General features: G+C 36.5%; 1 protein-coding gene across 3 annotated transcripts in view; it reads right to left on the bottom strand.

Moving 5' to 3' along the window:
* Positions 1 to 24,158, bottom strand: part of LOC117412286 (neuroligin-3-like) — a 116,477-nt gene that overhangs the window by 50,123 nt on the left and 42,196 nt on the right. The window contains exons 2-5 of one of the 3 annotated variants that reach the window (XM_058989166.1): positions 22,168 to 22,884; positions 20,925 to 20,984; positions 11,909 to 11,968; positions 8,076 to 8,225 (exon numbers count right to left, since the gene is read on the bottom strand). In XM_058989166.1, the coding sequence (XP_058845149.1) occupies positions 8,076 to 8,225; positions 11,909 to 11,968; positions 20,925 to 20,984; positions 22,168 to 22,645 (748 nt within the window). In that variant the 5' untranslated portion in view covers positions 22,646 to 22,884. The remainder of the gene's footprint in view (positions 1 to 8,075; positions 8,226 to 11,908; positions 11,969 to 20,924; positions 20,985 to 22,167; positions 22,885 to 24,158) is intronic. The other 2 variants (XM_058989167.1, XM_058989168.1) reach the window with 2 other exon arrangements.

Below are 24,158 nucleotides of genomic sequence, written 5' to 3'. Positions count from 1 at the left end.
GAGATTGCAGCCCCAGCACCAGCGATTAATCTTCTAACAAGACAGAAAGCAGCAAGCGCTCCTTACAGAGCAGATATAAATCTTCTTTGACAGGAACTTCACAAACATGCATCAGTATATATTTACACTGCCTTGACTCCACTATACCAACCCAACAAGGCTGATGATAAACAAGCTCCTTTATTTCCAGATATTGGGGATTCTCTGCTTTGGACTGTACTGCAAGTCATTTCAATTCTCCTGATGCTTCACTCAAAGTACTGCAAGCTTTCTTGGGGGGATACAATGCTGAATAACACAAACCCTGGCTCTTGCAAATTAATTTAACTTGCTGGACAGCTTGTTTCCAAAGAAAGAACATTCTCTCACAGAAAGCTGGATGTAATCTACTAAGAAAACATTCCAACGCTGGAACTTGTGAAAGTTGGGATGAATACACACTCTTGAGCCAGCTGTTTTGCACCAAATCTACACAAGCTCGGAAATAAATTCCCATATCAAATGTTTTCAGGAGTCATGATCTAAAGACTGAAATTAAAAGGGAGAAAATGTATTGTATGGTGATATATTTATACCTCAATATATCTTAAAATATAAACAAATGCCTTAATATATTATAGTAATATAATTGATTAAGAGATCTAGCATCAAACTTTTTCATATCTGATGCTGCTGGGAGTGATTTTTTATTTTTTAATTTTGGAATCTCTTTTGAATTAATTCAATCCATCCACATTGCAGATGCAGAGCTTGATCTAGGGAAAGTAATTAGGTTTAAACTTTATTTTTCATTTATTGTACTTGTTATATAAATAGAATACTCCATACATGTTCACAGAGTGCTGAAGCTACTTCACACACAAGGAAAGACGTTAACAACCAGGCTATACTCAATGGAGGAATAACTGCAGTACTCTATGAACGTTCATGGTTTATCCTCTGTAAAATGTTATATATGTAAAGAAAATGAAAATGTAAGATTTACTTCGCAAACACTTCACAGTAAAAATGCATATCACTGCAACCTGGACTGAGCAGCCTCCAGCTCAGAGAAGCCAGGGAAGCAACAACATATTATTATTATTTATTATTATTATTATTATTATTATTATTATTATTATTATTATTATTATTATTATTATTATTATTATTATTATTATTATTTTAATACAGATGAATGACAAAGCCACTTTAAATTAGGATCCACTTGTCTTAAGCAGCCACAAATGTACAGCCCCTTCTGTGACCAGTTAATTTATATTTCACTATATATCTGAACAATACTCAAAAAGCTTAAAAGCGTCCTGGGGGTAGAATTCAATATATTCAATATTAACCAAATTACATTGATGTAGCTAACACTTATGCAGGGAATTTAGTATACGGCTAGACATACAGTATAGCATTCTATTTAAATCCATGCCCATTATACATTTATTAACAAGATTTGATACAGCGCATTTATTACACTTTTTATTTAACAGGGGACTCTTTACTGCCCTGATTTTTCTGAATGGTCTTTTTAAAATACATTAAAACGTGATGAAAACTGATGTTATATTAATACAAACTGACAAAAGCTATTTTTCAATCAAATAATAAAACAATAACAAATGTAAAGTGAACACGGTCATATTTGCTGAAACAAACGCACAGGCTTCAATATGAAACTCTCAGCAGCTCCTATGATGTATAAGTCAGTCAGATTCAAAAGAGTCCTTTATCCCTCTTGAGAATTCTCTTCACTGGGAAAATGCGGCTGTAAATCTCACAGGTTTAGTGTTAGTCTCTGAGGTGCAGTGCTTCTGGTGTGTCTACATCTCATAACAGGTCCTTTAGAGTCATAGCTTATTCACTGTGATGATTATTTTATAAATGGCGCAGTCTCTTGTGCTCTGTTTCTAGTTATATATATATATGGTGCAGTCAGACAGGTTTCTCCATATATGAATAAGTTAAACACAAAAAGGCAAACATTTCCTGGTGGCTCATCTTACGAAAGGCATGTGGAGTACCATTTGTGTGAGTTGCTGAGCTGTAGGGTTAGGGAAGAAAATGAACTGGGGATAGTTAATCTCTTCAGGCTTTAGCAACCACTACTGGCCAGGTGGAGACTGAGGTCCTGTAGTTTTGCAGGAGGCAATTGTCTTGACAGTGGAACAGTGTTTGCCTGTTATAGTCCTTCTAAGTGGGTTACATCAGTGAGCTGACATTCGAATTGGGCAGAAAAAGGTAAACTTGTCCCTTGGGAAATAAATCTTACTGCATTATTTTGACAATATTAGTAACGTATTTGCCATTTCTCTACAGGACTGAGAAATTAAGTGTATAGGAGTTCTACCAACAGCAGCTTTGAATGTTCCCTGCAATGCTTCAAATGCCTGAGACAGAAGGCTTGTAAGGTTGAAGCTTTTTGATGCTTTGTTAAAGCCCTGTGGTTTTGTTGCAATCTCCACTCAAGCACAGAATAATTGTTTAGGGTTTATCCTCTGAAACACTAGCAGTTAAATCAGGCATACCAAGACATTTCCATATAGACGTTTTATACATGTCTCATCTCATTTTCATAGAACTATCCCCACAAACAGAAAATAAATGCCAAGTTCCTGCCTGCCATCTGGACTGATTTGAAAGTGATTTGTTTGTTTCCATCAGTGGCAGAATTTACAAAAAAAAGTTCAACCGGGACCCTATCAGCTCCAGTTAGGCATTCAGGGTTGCCAGAAATCAGTATATACAAATTGCTTTGATGGAGAAAGTGACCTCATGGGCGTCCATCTGCATGAGATGCATTAAAGACAAGCAGGGTGTTGTGGAAATCAAATCAGCTGCAAGATATATTCTAAATTGACTAATGTCACAACTGGTAGAAAACAGCTCTGGTAATTGCAAACAGAATTAGAATAGCAACTGGGAATTCAATTAAAGTTCATAAAATCATAAATGGCATTCGGTTATTCCAAGTTAGAGTACTATTTCAAACTTAGGACAGAGCACAGGGTCACAGCTGAGTAAAAGTAAGTTGAGAACAGTTCTAAATATATGGAACAGTTTACCAGATGAAGTTTGTAATGGTCTGACATGCGCCAGGTGCAGACCGGTAACCGCACGGTTCAGACGTCTTACCATTCAACTAAAGAGCAAGCTGTGTAGCTGAGAGGTAAGTATGTGTCTCCAGCTGATGTCAGTACCATTAATTTATCAGCCCCTAGGAGGAGATTACAAGTTAAAAGACTAACACAAACTTTAAAAATAAAAAAATCAGATACTGCCCTGTGGCACACAGTGTTCCAGCGAAGGAAGTGCCTCAACAGGCCAAACACACACTTCTCTGTCCCCTCCAACACATATTCTGAGCAAAAGCAAGCCGTGGGCATGCTTTCATAACGTTGTCTCTTTAATAACCAAAAGGTATTAATTTGTGCAGTGATGCAACTGCCCTATCTTGTCCAAAAGATAATTGGAAATAACATTATTTCAGACCCCTGCATGCCACAAGCCACCTAAATTAAGCATTGCAGGATATGCAGGGGGAACATATTATGAAAACCATTATTTCAATATACTTTACTCTGAATGGGTTAAGTAAATATTTTACAGTACATTACATTTTATATTTTACAGTACATTACAGTACATGAAATCATACCCACCTGAAAGAGACACACTGTTTATCGGAAACACAAATCTTTTCTAGTCCCATCATGTTACTGTATGAACTTACAAAAAAGGTTGAGTAATATCATTATAATAAGATTTTAATTATGCTGAAGAAACTCAGCACAACTAAAGAATGGATTTGTAACACACTGTAGGTAGGTCCTGATATGCCAGCACAATAGTACTGATAAGATACCATGGGACTGCAATGGAGTACCACTGTTGATTGTTTTGTACCATTGTAATGCCATTGTCAATATATGGAAATTATACCACTGTGGTACCATTTTACCAATGGCTCATTGCAGCTGCCCAGTTCCATTGCCTCTTAGTACATTTGTGTGCCACAGAATAGCCGTAGCCATATAAATATCTTTTGGTAAGGGCCAAGAGCATATGTAGCATGCTGTATGTCATACAGTGATAATCATTGTGCATACCATGAGCTTTTTCTGCAAAATACAAAACTGCAAATTGCACTTCTGCGTGATCATTTTATACGCTCTCATTGTTCCAAACTTCCCCTCAGTTGATGTCTGCTTTTTTTAGGTTAATTGTGAAATAATGCAATTCACGCTTCTCTCGAATAAGTGCATACAGCATGCAGTGAATATTTAGCTCTAAATAACTAAATGTCACCTATTTTCAGCAATCTGATTTTAGCAATTCATATTTGTTTATACTCCTCTCTTGGATTAATAACCATTTATCTGTTCAAATTCACTGGGAATTATGTACTCCAGTCTACATCAGACACTGGAACAGTCTCCTTTGCTATGAAAAAGGAAGGCAATGTCAAAATACTGGAATAGAGCCAGCATGGCATGCTGGGATAGATGCGATTTAATATATATATATATATATATATATATATATATATATATATATATATATATATATATATATATATATATATAGGCAGCTGGCTCTTTGAGCTAAATTATAGATAGATAGATAGATAGATAGATAGATAAGATAGATAGATAGATAGATGGGCTTTAGTGAGTTACAGGAAAATAATTCCATCTAGGGTTTCTGTGACGTCATAAATTACAAGACCGAAGGATACCCTTGAGATGCTGATATTAAAGAAGACGAAGTTCAGCAGTACAGTTGTTTTTTTTTTTTTTTTTTTTAAATATAGTGTTTCAGCGCTGTACAGACGTTCTATGTCGTTACCCGTTAGTGCTTCAGCTTTATTTGGATGATTGCCTTTACCTGGTTTTAATTTCCCGTTTCTCTCCAGATTCTCTGCAATTCCAGTGCACAAGCTTTACATTATTTTTTTTGTTTTTAACATATTCTTATTTTGTTGTGGGTGTTGTCAGGTGATTGAAAACAAAACACTTTGTGTTTAAATTGAAAGTGATGGTCTCGAGGAGTCGAATGGGTCTAAGTTCAAGTATATTATCCTCTAGAGGAATTATCACTTTTTGACTACTGTGGTATTATGCCTTTTTTCGAATGCCTCAGGATGCAAATATAGCCTTTATCCATTAATTATATATATATATATATATATATATATATATATATATATATATATATATATATATATATATATTACACACACACACATACCTTGAGATTATACATTTTTACAAATATCTCAGGTCAAAAGTGGTAAAACACAAAGTACCACCTTCTCTTTGCCAAGTAGGAGAGTCAGCTACTGCTTAATGTGATTGGAAGTGGTAATTAAGTCCTCCCTATAGGACAGTGAAATTGACATGCTCTGGAGAGCGAATGAGTAATTATATTTATAAAGAGCAATGATACAAGATACTCCCCTCTGTCTGGGACTCATTACACATCACTAAACAGATCCTGTTTCTGCAGCAGTGTTTTAAATCAAACGTTTCGTCAAACGCTTTATGAAAAGTTACTGTGAACTCAACTCCATTCTGTAAATAAATAATGTATCAGAACGCTGCAGCTCTTAATACGCTGACCAAAAATAAGAGAATTACTTTGGAAAAATCTCGGCCTGCAGTCATGAATTTCATCCTTCACCTCACCATAACGAATCTTCAAATGTCCGTGATGAAATCGGAAAATAAAATGTTATAAACCTAGTTGCACGTAAAAGGTTGTGTGTTAGTAGTTTAGTGAATTAAACAGTATTGTTTAATTCACAAATGGGGTTACATGTTTAAATTTTCCACATTTAAATTACTTACAGGCCTGTTCCTTTTTTTGTATATATCTTGGCCCCTGTTGTAGATATCACATCTTCATATGGCTGGTCCCTTTATTCTTACTTGGCTTTTTTGTACTTAGGAAATGTTTCTGGTAGATTATATATCACAGAATACATGTCAGCAATACAAAATTAATAAATCATGTGAGGCACATCCAGGCTTGTTTCCAAGGCTGCCGCATAAAATAACTGCATAGATCCCAGCTTGAATCTCCTTAAGCAAAGGATAATGAGCTTCTCACTCCTTACACCTTTCAATTAAATTACTGAACCAAGCAAATCTACATTGCACTCTGTATCCTTTCTTTAACAAAGCAGCTTAAAATAAACTTGAATCAGCAACCTGCATCATTTTGGTACTACGACGATTTATCGTGTGATTAAACGTACAACTCCATCATAAAAGACGTGCCTCAACTTCACTTCTTATTTGCATTCGTTTTTTGACTCAACTTCCCCTTCCACAGAATTTAATTGTACGAAATGTACTCATTTCTACATGAATGCTGTTGTTCCTTAGCAAGAAAATGCTGCAAAAAGATCAACTGCCAGGAATTTCCTGATTATAAACTTTTAAAAGTAGCTACAGTATGCCATGCAAAACCAGAAAACAAATCGTCAAGAAAAGGCTGCAACAGCCAGAACATCTTTGTGTGTTAATTGCAAATGGCAAATGACCAAAAAACCAAAAAAACGGTTTAATTAAAAAGCTTAGCAGAACCTATTGAGAAACAAAGCGAGTTAAAAGAAACTGATGTGTTCTGGAAAGAGAGTAAGTAATTGCATTATTAGATACACCACTCTGCCTGGCATCCATTATACATTATTAAATACTTTTCATACAGTAATAGAGTGTGAGCTAAAATGTGTCATACGTATTTAATAAATAATTACTTTCTACAGGAACATTAAAATAATCACCAGATACTGAAGAAAACTGAGTAGTAGAGGACCACTTACAGTTGGCTTAACCAAACCGAGGATAAGCTTCCAAAGTATGTCCCAATATACATTTATAAACATTAAATAAATAGAAAGCAGTATCTGCAGAACTCCTTGTTAAACAGCTTCCTTTGAGTGTATTGAAAATAAAATGTAATGTTTGGTACCACTTCATATATATATATATATAAAAGCATGTTTTTGATTTTGTTTTTTTAGTGCTAAACTCCATTTTGATTTGCTGCCCCTGTTGCCATGACATCACACACAGGGAATCCCAGCAAGATGACTGCAGTCAGTCTGCAGCTCTTTGCCACTCAAGTAGACATGGTCTATCTAATGCAGGGCTTCCCAAATGGAGGCCGCGAGGTAGTTTCAGGGGGCCGTAACACATACAAAAATGTCCTCTCCCGAATGACCCTGACAGAGCAATGCTTCCCAGACCGGGGGATCAATTCATTTACACACATGCTGCTGTGAGGTGCTTGGGGTTATTTCGAATGTAACACTGAAGTCAGTTTGTGCTCGTACTAACAGTATATACCATTATACAACAAAAGGGAGCGATTGTAATGAGAAAAAAAGGCAATTATATCAATGCAGTTTATAATTATAACTTTACCATTTGCTTTTATTAAAATAAAGAAATAAATACATGCAGGTGTTCTTCATATGTGTACTTACCCAACATAAATCAAATAAACCATATCGCTCCCACTTACCTTACAGGCAGGTTTATGCTGTAGTGGTATGTCATGGGGCTTGAGCTAAGAAAGTTTGGGTTCCCCTCATCTAACACATTGTTATAGTCATTTATTGCTCTATTTCATGAATGTAGTCTGTTACTACTACACTTGGTTTACATCAAAACAATGTATTTATCGGATGGTTTCACCAACCCTAATTAGCACTAGTCTTGGACTATGTTATTTTAAGTAAGGTAGTCCAAGATTAGTGCTAATACTTTTGTATTCCTATTTTTTCTTTAAATATATATCACACTCTTGCATTTTATATAAAAGATTTTCCAGGCTTAGAAATATTCAAACAACTACTACTCTATAAAGAACACTGGTCACCTCAGTCATACTGTAGATGTAGTACTTTCTGTAGTAGCTGTTTGAATATTAATATATAATTTAATATTATAATATAATTTGACAATTCCCAACGCTTTCTGGTTATCAGCCTGTTTTTTCCAGAGGATATGCTCTGCAGCTTACATTTGTTTTGTTCCTTAAATAAAAAATAAATTAAAAAAAAAAATTCTTACCCAGAACTCCAACCCTGTAGTTAAGCGTGATGACAATGACGTTACCATAGCTTGCCAGAACACTCCCATCAATCATGTTTCCAGTGCCCTCCATGTAGGACCCTCCGTGGATGTAGACCATCACAGGTTTGGCACCAGTATCTCGGATGTCTGCAAGAGTTGGGACCATTAACACATTCACTGGCACTTTCAAATGCACAATCAAGACATCAAGGCATTGTAAAACCCATATTAGCAATATCAGATACCAGCTAGAGACAACTCTGCAGTGGGGGTTCCAATGAACTGAGCTCCAACTGGATTTGTATGTTGCTTATTTGAATACATTTCTATCTGAATAAATAGCCTAGATAGAGATAGATGTGCATTTCCATAGCTTCAGTACGTCTTTAATGTAACTAACAGTATAGCTTTTAGACAGCTTATAAAAGGTAAATATTAATAAAACATGTATGACTGTAACACAGAATTGTCTTTGCGGGTGGATTTTGGAAACTGAAATAATTCACAGTGAACCCCTAAATAACTGGTCCGCAAAGGAACTGAAGATTTGAGGTCTATATTAATATGCATTTTGGGGGTTTACTGGTTGTTAGAGCAAGTGACCACTTAGGTTATTGTAAACATAGCTTTTACTGTTTTATTCAACAAAATGGCCACTCTGTGCATTTGCTTAAGAGACAGGTTGGGCCTGTACTGTAGTTTATGTTTGTGACCTTGTGAATCAAAAACACTTGTGAGTTAGTACACAGGCTCTAATTCATTATATTGTAGTCAGGTTGCCATAGAAACCTGCAACAAGTAAAAAAAAAAAAAAAAAAAAAAAAAGCATAGCTAATCACGAGTTTTCCTTTTATGTATTAAAATAACCTACAGTAAACATTTGAAATATTACACATTGTTTCTAATAAAGGACATGGTATAATGTATTTGATTATTTTTTGTATTATTATTCTCAAGTTTCGTCTTTGTCTGGTATCTGATACTGTTATTTTAAAAAGAAAGCATCACAAGGATTTAAACAAACAATTCCCCACAAACACTACACATAAGAACAAATGCATGGAAAACACAAGATGGAATAGCCACTGATGTTTCCTGTACCAAGCACCCAGGGGCACTAAAACATGTATCCAAATGCAAAGAAGGTAGAAAAAAAGAGAGAAATAGGAAGACAGATTAGTCATGTCACGATCAAGTTATCAGCTGCCTCTTTTGTTCATGTATTTATACTTTGACATTGCGCTCTGCGCACCTGTGAAACCGGAAAGCAGGTGTGCAGGAACCTGAAACCTCTCCATTTAGAATCTGGCCGTAAATGGCTTAGGTAGGAAAATTGACAATCTTTATTCAAGCAATGCCTTCTTAGGCAACAGTTACCTCCAACAATGTGTCCCTCTGCCTGTAAATGTAAAACATAATTAAGTACTACACATTGAACACATCCGGCACATACACCATTGACAAGAAAGACGTACAGCTGAAAATACATTATTATCAGGCAGAGATACTGGATTTTGAGACTATAATCAAGACCATCAAAGCAGCAACATAATGTAAAAGGGTTGTTCATGTGAAGCAGATGAGCAGTGCTACAGGATCTGTGAGATGAGGGGAATGTTAATGAATACTTGAGAAAAAGAAGTAGTCTTCCATGCCTTTATTCATCGTGTTTAGCCCACTGACATTGAGCTTGAGTGTCAATACTGTCAATAAAGGACATGGAGGGGTGAGGTTGGATTGGGGTTTGGGTGGATGTATGGTGACTGTATGGCTCCAGGTTCACTGTGGCAGTTTATAAAAGTTCTGTTTTTACTTCCCAATTCATTCCTGTCTTTTTTTTTAAGACATGCAGGGTTACCAGAATGCATTGTGAAGTGAGTTAAAAACCTAGTTTGTTGTAGAGGTAAATACCAAGCGAATCTACCAGGTACAGTTAAACATGTATAAATAATACCATTATTCATTTAAAATACATGATACAAACATGCACACAACAGTTTAAAAAAGTATCTGGATGATGGTTTGTTGTAACTAATAATAATAATAATAATAATAATAAGTTAGTAACACGCTAGTATGTTGTCTTAGCAATTTCACTATTACAAATATTCAACTGCATTCGTGGCACAACCTGTTAATTAAAATATTTGTCCTATTTTTGATGTGGGGAAGATTACCTATTCAGGGATACCAAGATATTAAGTAAACAAGGGGTCTGAGTGGGCCTAATGGGCAACACGTGAACGTTATTGAAGTATTAATGTCTGACGCAGAGGCCCTTCATGACATGAAGATGAGGGCAACTAACTATCTCCAGGTAATGATCGCTGCAGAGGATATGAATGCTATTAAACACAAATGTATTTGAGGGAATTCTTGTCACTCAGGGCAGCTCTGAAAACAGGATGACAAAGGTGTCCAAGTATTTTCTGGAGCTGCTGTATATAGCTGTGTACTGTATCTAACAGGGCTTGCTATTGAAATTATGGGAAACATAAGAACCCTTGTGATAGTCCCTATCTTGACATTACAATTTGATAATTAGCCTCTAAAGAAGGATGGTTAATGGTATTTGCTACACAGCTCTGCGACAGGGTTACATATATATTTCAATTGTACGTGCTATACTTCAATACTTTTATTATTATTATTATTTTCTTAGCAGACGCCCTTATCCAGGGCGACTTACAATTGTTACAAGATATCACATTATTTTTACATACAATTACCCATTTGTACAGTTGGGTTTTTACTGGAGCAATCTAGGTAACAATAGATATTCATAAAAAAAAAAAAAAAAAAAAATACAAAACAGTATTAATATGTTCAATCAATTAGATTGGATCTCCCTACACACAGGCAGCAAACTGATTTCAATTACTTTCACTGTTCCAGGGAGAATCATTAGTAGGGTGTCTTCCTGGTCTCTATTCATTAAAGGATTAATTTATGTAAGTTATTCATGAATCGGTTATCATTATAATTGCAACCTTGAGCAGTTTTAATGAAAAGGAACAGCCATTTTAAAATAATGTAGGGTTACAGCTTCACTATGTAAGCATGTGCATCTTTCCAAACTGTAAGGCTGTACTATATACTGTGCATATACATAATTAATACTTGAAGTGGCAACACAACAATGGATCATAAGAACAATGAACATGCTTCTGTGCCTGAAACATACCCCATGATATGATACACATACAAAGTTATGGCTTACAAATACAGAAATACAAGCTGCAGAGAAAGACATCACTGTTCAAATGGAAGGCGGGGGGCAGGGGTAACCCTGGGGATACTGCTTCCAATCATTGAGACTTCACTTACCACAAAACACTTTTAATATTGAAAAAGTGAATCTTCTAATATTGGAGTAAGTTAAAGATCTCTCTGAGCAACAGTGGGTGTAGGTCTATCTATGTTTTGGTATTGATATTCTATTACATGAACACAATATATTTATATTGTGAAAGTACACATCAGTGTAAAATTCAGTTTCCCTGACTAAGAAATCACTTATATATATCTGCTGTGGTTGCACTTACCAGTTGTAGAGATAAAACAAGGCTTTATATCATTCATACCTGTACCCATGAACTTTAAGTTGCCATAAACCAGTAGTGCTAACAAAATTAGGAACTGAGCAAAAACATTTACATTTTACTTAATTCCAAGTCCCATTTTTTAATATAGAATAATAACCATTCGATTCTATATTTCCGGTATAAGTGCAAGACAACATGCATTTGTGACATAAATAAACAAATTAGTAAATAATGAAATTCAAGAATTGGTATGTCATGCATCTGCTTCGATCACCAAAACAATACCTTCGTCTTCATCACCATCGTTATCAGATAAATCCTCGCCTTGTTTCTTAACGTGGGCTCCTGACATCAAAACAAGGGAAGAAAAACAAACAAAGAAACAAGAAAATTCAAAATAGCATGATTGACAAAAAAAGAGGAAAAACAGCAAGCCATTCATCTTCAGAGCTCACTGTCTGAGTTATTGTGCAGGAAAGATGGTCATTTGGAATGATCTACTCCACCCCTCTAGATTGAAGAAGGTAGGATCATCTTCATCAAAACCCTTCATTTTTTTTTTCCAAAAGTGACATTATATCCACTTAAAAGCACCTGTGAGGAAATAACCCATTATAGCACAGACTTACACCCACAATTCAGCTTCACAACAGAACCAATGTTTTTGTGTCTGACTGCATTGTGCTTAAAAAACTGGAGTAGGTTCTGTTGTGCAGGTGTTCAAACAACATTAATTAGATGCATAACAATGTGTAAGAAGCAAACTTTAAAAAATATATATTTTTAAATTTCAATTAAATCAGCTCAAAGCAGCTCAATCCTGCACCGCTCCATTGCCTCCCGTTACATCCGATAATCCTTTGCATCGCCTTAAAAACTCGACAAGGTGTCCGAAAGTCAGTTTGGATTTTGTAATTTAATATTGGAATAGTTTACAGCTGTAAAATAGTCTGTTTAAGTACTGCATGTATTTTAATTGAAACATATGTTGATATGCATACTATTCATTTATTCAAACCTTATTGATGACGTGGATAAATGACATTAACAGAATTGTTCGAAATGTCGAGATTCTGAATTAATTTATTTTGTGATCTCAAAATAAAGGTATGAAATGTTGAGAGCTTGAAATGTTAATGTTTGTTTTCCTGTTCTTAATGAGCCAATGTAAAAAACGGATACATTTACAGGGAAGAGGTCATATGTAACAAAGATCTAATTGTTCTAAAAATGCATTTAGTTAGGAATTGTATATTGTATTAAATATATGACATTAATGCAACACTGACATATTTTTTGATCACAATACAAAAATTACACTGGTATTCCTTGCATCAATATTCAGAAATTATAAAGACTTCATAAAGAAACAGAAACTTGAATGCACCAAACTATGCTATCTAATAATCTACAAAAACATCACCAAAATTAAAATGTCTGTCTACAATAACTGTGCAATTTTTAATTAGTAGGCCCTTCCCTGTTAAAAGTGTTCAGAAGACAAGGTACATTGGAGATCACTTGTCTTGTTGACTTTTTTCATAATTTCTGTTCTCTTGCACTTGAGTATTTTTAATTAGATTGCTCACATTAATTATTTTCCGGCATTCTTAATGAACGATACTGTATGACACAACTTCAACGAAGAACAGAAGAAAAACAGATGGACACATTGTTTGGTTCCTGATTTGAAATGTAATTATCTGGTCAGTGCATTTTAGAAATCAAGACTAAACAGTAAAGACAAGGTGACGTGATTAACTGTAGTGGATACATGTACTTGTGATAACAAAAACCTTATGTAAATTAAACCAAATTATTTCAAATGTCATGTTTAGTATAATTGGTGTAAACATGTTGACTGCATCTGGACAGTACTTCAGCTAAACTGATATTGAAACTTTCATTATAAAACACTCACAATAGGAGTGTGACATCCCACATTGTGTTGAATAAAAATCCCAACATCTATAAATAGATACACAGGCTGTGTTCTTTTGGAGGGGTGTTTAAATGGTTTTTACTGATTGCTATCCCTGGATTTTCAATGAATAAGGAGTTTTGTCATCTCTGCTGCTGTTTCTCATTTGATCCAGCAACTGCTCCCACTGAGAAAAATGACATATCACATGAATCTTTCCCCGCCTACTGACCTCTGAGTGTTTGTCTGGAATCAGGAACAGGTAATAGGAGGAGGAGATGAAAATAAGGGTGTGTGGTAAAGATCAATCCAACATGTCATTTGTCTCAAGCAGTTCCTGATTCAAAGACAAGGAGACACAGAACTAAATATAAGACAAATGACCAAAAACAAACATGCTAAAGAGCACAGTGAGGTTTGGTGGCCATGTTCTAAACAAAAGGGAAAAAAAGGAAATTCTACTTTAAAAGGAAAGCTTTGGGAGCTGCCAAACTTCCCACATAATAATGTCATCCTGCCCATAAGCAAAATTCAATCAATTTAAATGTCAATGTCATTTATATTTTAGCTGTTGGGTTTATTTCTGTATACTATGTATTTTATGGTTCCTTTCCACCTTGCTGCTTACTGCAAGGCAGTAAAGATGGCTTTTGATGGCAATCCAATGCATTATGTGTCTCTTATGTGATCATTTCAGCAGCTTTCCTGTAGTTGTATTATTTAGGTGCTGCAATCTTGTAAACCTGGTTTAAATAATTCATCATCACAATCAGCCCTATCTGAGTTCTGAATGACAAAAGCCATAACCTATTAATCTGCACAGCACAGAACAACAGACATCCATCCCATCACCAACACAAGTAAGAGCTCATCCGACACACAACGTCTTCAGAAGATTCTTGTTGAAACATTTGGAGCTTAAAAAAGCAAAACGCAGTTTTCTATCGTGAATCTACTAAGAAGCACAAGTGGTATAGAATTTTAGTATAGGTTATTATAGGACAGAGATAGAGGCTATCATCCATCAGTTGTGATGGTTCATTAAAAAAAGACCATAGCATAAGAATTAGGGAGAGGAGGGAGTAAAAAAATATTGTAGATGCTGGAGGCCCTAGGAGAAGAAAAGATAATGAATCACAAGTGAATAATTTTCTCGTCTTATAGACAACCTAAGTTTTCACACAGGATCCCAGATTGAGAAGCTCCAGGAGGTGGGAACCAGTGCCCTAATTAGTAATTATCTTGAGAACACCCAGTTAACTGAGATTAAGACTCTTGAGAGAAAGAAAACAAGTTTCAGGAAAGGATTCGGAATATCAAAGAGAGAAGCTTACAAAAGAAAACTGCAGACACAAATCCAATACGAATCCCAATATACCCGTTTTACACTGTCTGCTAACTGATACAAATCACAGAATAAACTGTCAGCCACTAAAATCAAGGGGGTGTTGAAAACATTTGCATTTCCATTCTGAAATGGAGGCATGTTCATCCTTGCAAATCTGTGCAATGGCAATACCGTGCAGATGAATGAAGGGTGTGGTTATAGTGCAGTGGGATTTTGTCCTCAAGGCAATTTCATCTCACAGGCAGCAATTTTGTATGGCTGAAGTGACTCTGCGGCCTGTTGTCCGGATATGTAGGGATATCTATCTATCTATCTATCTATCTATCTATCTATCTATCTATATATATATATATATATATATATATATATATATATATATATATATATATATATAATGCTAAGATGTGAATTGCTGAACAATTACAGGCGATTACAACCAAAAATGTTATACACTTAAAACTAAATCTCAGTAATTTAAGTGGGCTTGTTAAATAATAGAGAGGAGAAGAAACCAAAGTGTTGCCAAGAGAAAATATTCTCAAGCTGCAACACTTTCACCTTTCAAAACACAGCCCTTCAATACAGCTTAAAAGTTTGACAAATCTAACAAAAGACTCAAGGGAAAGAAGTGGTAATGAAAATGGAAAAAAAAAATTAATTGGATTGAAAGCTGCAAAAGCAGCACAAGAATCACCAAAAATAATATAGAAAAAGAAGTAATATAGAAAAGGAAACAGAATATTAGTAATGTATGTGACTAATAGTGTTTGTTGTATACTCTGTAGTATCAACTGTAATTATTCAACAGGGTGAAACAATCCAGGTTTATATAAGCAATGTGCTCCTCCAGCAATTTAAATGTGTTGAATGATTCACAAGAAAATGTGCAAAAAAACAAGTGAGAAAGAACACTTATTTATAAAATAAACTGTGGACGTGGAACTGATGTATTGTGTTTCAAAATATTCCTGTTCAATACGGAAAGGGTCAGGGTGTAATTAATTATATACATTTTTATTTCAAATTATTTTATCTACAGGTAGAAGGCCATGGGATTAAAATACTTTTTTTACAATAAGTTGTGACAGGGATAACCTGTCGCTGGTTCTCGAGTGTGTGTGTGTCTTTATGGAAGTAGCTGGGACGTGCAACGTTGAGACACGTTGCTAAACAACCAGTTGAGCAGTTAGGCTCGCCTGGTGCTGAGCTGACCGGGAGTTCCGGATTGCTTGGGGGGCGTGTCTGGGGAGGGGGCGTGCCCGGGGAGGCTGCGCGAAGCTCAAAATGCCTCTGTACCACAGCTCGAGGCAACTGCTCTGCCATGCTAAGCAGACGGGTGCTGTGCTTACATTGAGGAGGAGCGCGTCTGCTCCATGGAGAGAACTACTACACGAAACCCTTCCACTCCAAGACGGTGCACGTGAAGGCATTGCCCAGCCGAGGCCGTTTGAAAAGGCTGTTTGAAGAGGCAGGTGTCTCTGTGTGAATGCCGGGACTCCAGGATCCCAAAAGTAGGTCAGTTTATTAGATGTTGATCCCAGTGTAGACAGGGTTTGCGTAGAGTAGTAGGTTCCTGGAGCAGGACATTCCTTTTAGTGAGACTAGTGCTCGCCTTGTGTGGCAAACTTTTATTTTTAGCTTTGTTTTCTTTATTAAATGTGACACTAGGGATACCACTGTTGGTACCCAGTGGCAGCACTTATGTTATTAAATTTGTGCACCTGTGCGGCATGCCAACACCCAATGCTCTGTCTGCCTCAGTATTTGGCTGTGACGACCCACACATGTAACAGGCACCCGTTACATAAGTATATGCATATTTCATATGCGTTAAATTAAATAATTTCTCATTTAGAAAGCTAGAGGGTCTGGAAAAATACAATAGGTGTCTGGTAGGTGATTAAATGTCAGCTGAAAATAATCAAAAGCAATTTGCCAATTCATTGCCGTGTTTTTATGGCTGCCTGCAAGTAATATTGTTTATCCACCTGTATATCAAGAATTATTGAATATTCATAACATCACTTTACTTTTTAAAAGCATTCAAGAAGTCTGTTGAACCAAGACAAGTCATTTCAATAAACATTTAATTAAAACAGATTTATGATTCAGCAGCTGAAAAATGAAAATGGTATGTTGTTTTGTTTTTTTTCCGCAAACATCAGCAGCTACTCATTTTGTTAAATCTTAAACCACCACTTCCCTCCTTATCTACAGATCGACTTAACACAAAATTAATTAAACAGCTTTCTTTCCCCATACGCCAATACGAAACAGCTCTCAAATCTCAGATACTGTATTCATTTTAAGTGAGTTTGTAAGGTTTGAGAGGTAATATGATAGATGACACAGCACACTCCTATAATTCTATTAACTTCTTTACAGTCTTGATAGTATTGGATAGACCATATCAGTTGGCCAGTTGGTCTCTGAACCTGGAGCCTGGGGTGTGGTACTCAGTTACAACCTCTATATTATGTTGGGGACACTTCCCAGTAGCTCCTTACTAAACCCAGAATCCCCTGGCTCACTGAGGCAGGGTAGAAGCCCTGCCGGTGTAATGTGTGTGTGTGGGGGGGGAATATTGGGTTGGCAGGGAAGGGGTTAAATTTCTCCCTGTCAGAACACATGTGGGAATGTGGCTGGGGCCATAATGAAATAGTTGATGATTTATTAGGCTCCAGCCACAGGTGTATAAAAGGGCAAAAACTGTCAGTTGGTGTTAAGGCTGATGTTTAGATTGCTGTGCTGTGCTGTAAGGTGACTGTCCAGTCGTTTTTGTTGTTTGTTTAAACAGTTTATTTTGGACACTGCGCCTATTTTTTTTTTTGTGTGTTTTGTTTCTTATTTGTGTTTAATTAAACATGCACAATAGCGCTTAAACTGCAGCATCTTGTGTCTCTCTCCCTGATGGTAACAAGCCTTGACAGTGACGTCACCCTTTCACACTCACCCATTGATCTGCCGGTATAAATGTATCCTCCAATTCTTTGGAATGAAAGCAAAAATTCAGAACGTTGCAAAAATGTTTTGCGGCTTCTCTGACAATGTAACTTTTTTTGGGGGGGGGGGTCATTTTATAAAGACACAGTAATTCAAGCATTATAGAACCTGCTTTACGAAAGACAGGCCCTTTTTGTAAAAGCTTCAAAGTTGCTCTGAAGCTCTGAATCAGAAGCCTGCAGGTTACAGGACCACAAACTTCATGTGACTTTTATACAAATGTCTACAGTGCCTTGCGAAAGTATTCGGCCCCCTTGAACTTTGCGACCTTTTGCCACATTTCAGGCTTCAAACATAAAGATATGAAACTGTAATTTTTTGTGAAGAATCAACAACAAGTGGGACACAATCATGAAGTGGAACGAAATTTATTGGATATTTCAAAATTTATTAACAAGTAAAAAACTGAAAAATTGGGCGTGCAAAATTATTCAGCCCCTTTACTTTCAGTGCAGCAAACTCTCTCTAGAAGTTCAGTGAGGATCTCTGAATGATCCAATGTTGACCTAAATGACTAATGATGATAAATAGAATCCACCTGTGTGTAATCAAGTCTCCGTATAAATGCACCTGCACTGTGATAGTCTCAGAGGTCCGTTTAAAGCGCAGAGAGCATCATGAAGAACAAGGAACACACCAGGCAGGTCCGAGATACTGTTGTGGAGAAGTTTAAAGCCGGATTTGGATACAAAAAGATTTCCCAAGCTTTAAACATCCCAAGGAGCACTGTGCAAGCGATAATATTGAAATGGAAGGAGTATCAGACCACTGCAAATCTACCAAGACCTGGCCGTCCCTCTAAACTTTCAGCTCATACAAGGAGAAGACTGATCAGAGATGCAGCCAAGAGGCCCATGATCACTCTGGATGAACTGCAGAGATCTACAGCTGAGGTGGGAGACTCTGTCCATAGGACAACAATCAGTCGTATACTGCACAAATCTGGCCTTTATGGAAGAGTGGCAAGAAGAAAGCCATTTCTTAAAGATATCCATAAAAAGTGTCGTTTACAGTTTGCCACAAGCCACCTGGGAGACACACCAAACATGTGGAAGAAGGTGCTCTGGTCAGATGAAACCAAAATCGAACTTTTTGGCAACAATGCAAAACGTTATGTTTGGCGTAAAAGCAACACAGCTCATCACCCTGAACACACCATCCCCACTGTCAAACATGGTGGTGGCAGCATCATGGTTTGGGCCTGCTTTTCTTCAGCAGGGACAGGGAAGATGGTTAAAATTGATGGGAAGATGGATGGAGCCAAATACAGGACCATTCTGGAAGAAAACCTGATGGAGTCTGCAAAAGACCTGAGACTGGGACGGAGATTTGTCTTCCAACAAGACAATGATCCAAAACATAAAGCAAAATCTACAATGGAATGGTTCACAAATAAACATATCCAGGTGTTAGAATGGCCAAGTCAAAGTCCAGACCTGAATCCAATCGAGAATCTGTGGAAAGAACTGAAAACTGCTGTTCACAAATGCTCTCCATCCAACCTCACTGAGCTCAAGCTGTTTTGCAAGGAGGAATGGGCAAAAATGTCAGTCTCTCGATGTGCAAAACTGATAGAGACATACCCCAAGCGACTTACAGCTGTAATCGCAGCAAAAGGTGGCGCTACAAAGTATTAACTTAAGGGGGCTGAATAATTTTGCACGCCCAATTTTTCAGTTTTTTATTTGTTAAAAAAGTTTGAAATATCCAATAAATTTCGTTCCACTTCATGATTGTGTCCCACTTGTTGTTGATTCTTCACAAAAAATTACAGTTTCATATCTTTATGTTTGAAGCCTGAAATGTGGCAAAAGGTCGCAAAGTTCAAGGGGGCCGAATACTTTCGCAAGGCACTGTACATACCACCTACTGGACAATTAATAAAAGTTAATGGTAAACAGTAATGTTAATAACTGAATAACTAAATGATTAAAATGTATTTCACAGGTGCATTTCTATTTCTTATTATCTGCCATTAGTATTGCACTACACTATGAAACTCTATTTAAAACTAAACTGTTCGCACAACTGGAAAATTGCTCCAGTAAGATTTTGCAATATGTTTAAAAAACGTTTTAAAAGACATAAACTTAATCTACATCTAATGAATTGAGCTGCCTTGATGGATGTTTTTTCTTACATGACTTGTCAGCATGTACTTGTGAATTTAGCTTTGCAGAGCCTCTTCTTTAGATAAGAATATTACAATGTTATGTGATTTTATTCAAATATCCTTAGTAATTTGTTTACGTGTGTTCAGAGGCTGTGTTTAATATTTAAATGTTTACAGAATAAACTGATTAAATTATGAAAAAATGCTATTAGTACATGCACCAGATGCCAACAATCTGGTACCATAAAACCATATAATTATGCAAATATGCACATAGCCTTATATTCGGGTATACACTGTTTTCTGTGAAAATGCAATTGTGTCTTTGGTTTCAAATAAGTCCATGCAACTGCATGTGGCTGAAGATATGTACAATACAAGATGTGGAGGATAAGGTGTTTACACATTTGCATTACTACTCAACAGAATGACAGTGTTGTGAAACTAAAATGTGTGGTGCTAATATTGTGTATGCGTGCACCCCCTATTTGGGTGATTATACGGTAGCTATATAAAAAAAAAAACAAAAAAAAAAAACTTCCACATCTGTTATGCATTATACGCTTGAAAAATTGCTTCTCTTTCAGACATTTTGCTACAGTACTAATTGTTAGTAGCAGTTCATATCACTACTCCGTCTTAATGTCGACTCCATGCATTTACATTTACAACCTGAACTGTGGGAACCCATTTGTGCACAGTACTGTGCAGTTCTTAATGCAAATTTAGGCAGGCGTGGAGAAGGAACACTGTTTCAGAAGACAACAAACACAAACATCATTCATTTGTACTGCAAGGCTCTGTTTAACCCATTTAGCAGTTTCATTTCGAAGTTGATTGATGGTGTTATCTTGCAGGCTTTTGAGAGGATGTACCAGTCGCCTCTCTTCTCTCTCGTTGTCAGCTTGCTACATACCTCCTTTTCTACATATTTTCTTGTTGGGTTTTCTGGCACATTCCTTGGATATTCGTTTTACTGAAAAATGAATAAAAGACTACAAAATAACAGGAGGCTCCAGTAGAAATACCGGACGCATGCAAGCACAACTTAACTGAACCCGCCCATCCCCAACCCCCCCCCCTCCCCTCCCATATCAACAACAACAAATACAAAATAAACTCTTTGGATATGGGTGCTGGTTGCAAAAATATTCTCCAATAAGAGCATCCTGGGACACAAGAAGTCCATGTATACATGCACTTTCATATAAGACCCATTACAATGTTTTGGGGAAATTGTTGCACCCATTATTTGGGAAGAACTGAAAACAAGGAGAATTCTTAACACCAAACAAAGCATTGTTTGAGATACTAAAGTCTTTTTAAAGCCATGTTCTACTCAAAATTATAAATGATAAATTATCAAGCTGTTTTTCATAATAATTATATATAAAAAACAATTATTATTAAGACGATTACCAAAAAATCTAAAAAACAAACAAAACAAACTGAAAGTCTGGTGAATATAGGACATTAGCATAACAAAAGACTAACTCATTTAAGGTACCATTCATGCAATGTCACTGTTGAACATTAATTACAGTCTGAATCCTATTGTGTTAGTCTGCCTGTTTCATTTTCACCTGTAATAGCGATTATTGTCTCCACATCCTTTATTTAATTCATGCCACATTTGTACTAGTCAGTTTATTACTCAAATAGGAGGTATATTCCAAGGCTTTGTATGGTTTTGTGGAAAATATAGACTGCAAAGGGTCTTACATTGAATTGATTAACGTCACAGTTTTCCTGTGTACCAGAAAGAATATTTCATCAACCTTAATCAGCACCCTTCTTTCAAGAAACAGGTTAGGTGAACCCCAGAGAAATCAAGACAGAACATTGAAGAAGATGCACCGCGTTGTTACATTCCAATCTTTTTGATTGTTTAATTTCCCAGTTGTTGCTTTTTTTGGTTTTGTTTTCCTTTATGTAACACAAAAGAGGAACCCATAACAGTGCCATGGAAAGGGGGAGTTGATGACAGTTGGGATGAAGAGGTCAAGTCAAGATGGGAGACCGACATGGTGGACACAAACAGCATCATGCAGCAGACAACACTCACTTCATGCTTCAAACACAACACTCTTGTGACAAATAGACCAGTTAAAAAATTTAAAATAATAAAATTTGTTTTCCTGTGTACCCGACAGACTCACCATCCTCAGTTGGCACATAGATGTTTAAATATAAACAGTCCTCGTTTTGATCCTGTATGTAAGTTGCAACCATATCCAGGTTGAAGGTGAACCAAATGGGCATCATGATTTCTGGCACAGCGTTATGAATATTCTGTGGGCAAACGGGTGCAAAATGGGTGGCGTTCCTTATTCCAGACCAGGAAGATGGAGATTCAGGGGGCATAAAGCGTTTTTCTCCGACAGGAGGTGCGGCATAGGGAACTCCGAGGTACTGATCGACCGGTCCCAGAATCTCACTTGGTAATGGAACTCTCACTCCTCTGAGCTTACCAAAGTGAGTGTTTACAGTTGGGTAGTAACTTTGGCCATCGACCACCATGACGGACAAACAGAAACTCAATATCCACAGGATAACATTACAGTATGATCCAGTCATCAGACTGTGCCATTCTCGTAACAATGAAAATGGACGGCGTCTCCTAGATGTAAGCCACATTGTCCGTGAGAAAGACCGCTAGTGAGGGACACCACCATAAACGCCAAACTCAGCCTTGATGCTCTTGCCTCTCAGTTGTTGAATCCTCTTTGATATGCTGTTAACATGGGTTTGGTAGAGATGAAGATAAGTCAGTAAAAATCTCCCTCTGGACGAAGCAGGGGACTCCCTTTGTTGAAGCAGGGCCTTCATTCACAGATGGCTCTTTTCAGTCCACTGAGCAGGGCACTTAGCTGGTACTGTAAAGAAAAAAAAACAAAGGGAAATTATAATCCACACTGTTTAGAAAGCAATCTATCAATTTGATCCAAACGATATGCAGAAAACAGTTCACATTTTTTTTCTGTAATTTATAAATTAATTTTATTTTCTAGACTTCCAGTTAGTAAAAAAAAAAAATATATCTATATATATCTATATATATATATCTATATATAAAAATGATAACTCAAGTCTGCCATGAGCAGGGATATCTGTTGAAAAAAAAAAAAAGACGACACCACTTAAACAAGCAGTTTGTATTACTCGAAACAGTCCTTTAATAATGCATATGGCTTGTAAATTGCTTTTCTAAGACAGATATCAATCAACTGTTAAAAGTCATGCTTACCCTCGCTGAAACACAAAAGTATTGTTGTTACACTGGAATGGAAAGTTGACAAAGCATAATTCCATATTCCTAAACTGTCCTCAAAGATGCAAAAACTATTTCGCCTGCACATGTGTCCATTTCACTACTGCAGGTGACAGGGTAGAACACAGTAGTTTTAAATGATGATAGAACTTTGACTTGGACAGACTCTTAAGCATTAAATAATTTAATCAAAAGGAAAAATTGTGTCTTCAGGACGAGTGCATATTTTTTTTGGTTTGTCCATTTTGCATGCATAACGCTGGCGAGGTGGCTATAGTGGAGGCCCCCATGCATGCATTGATACACACATGTGCACACATACATACATACATACATACATACATATCTTCTGTAAGTATGTCACACTTCCGAGTTTTACATTTCTAAAGTTGTTATCTAACTGCAAATTGTAATAAAACCTGCTATGTTCTTTAGCGCAAGTGTTTGAGAGCATCTGTAGATATAAAGGTATGTTTGTCCATACTGTTGATGTAGATCCTGCTGATCTTAATGATTCTAATAGCTTTCATTTTGTCAGAAGTTATTAGACTGGTTGCAGATGGATACATGACCATGCCTCATATATCTGATTCTAATTCCTCTGATTTGACAGAGAAGTCTAGTGTCCAGACTGGTCCAGAGTCATCTCAAGCCAATCATTTCAGCAGACTTTGATACACATATACTTACTTTCAACCCTCAGTCAAAGTCTGTAAGATCTGCTGTCTGCAATATTTGTAGCTTTCGGCTTTCATAGGCTTTCATCTCTCTTAATGTCTAAACCACATTCAGTTTGTGGCACTGCAGACCTTGACAGTGCCGGTGTCATTATCATAACGTCTATTATCATAACGCGTAAACGCCTATTATAATTATATG

This window comes from Acipenser ruthenus, chromosome 16 (genome assembly GCF_902713425.1).
Source record: "Acipenser ruthenus chromosome 16, fAciRut3.2 maternal haplotype, whole genome shotgun sequence".
In the NCBI taxonomy this organism is placed as follows: Eukaryota; Metazoa; Chordata; class Actinopteri; order Acipenseriformes; family Acipenseridae; genus Acipenser; species Acipenser ruthenus.
The sequence above is the reverse complement of the archived record's forward strand: the minus strand, read 5'-3'. Positions and strand labels throughout refer to the sequence as shown.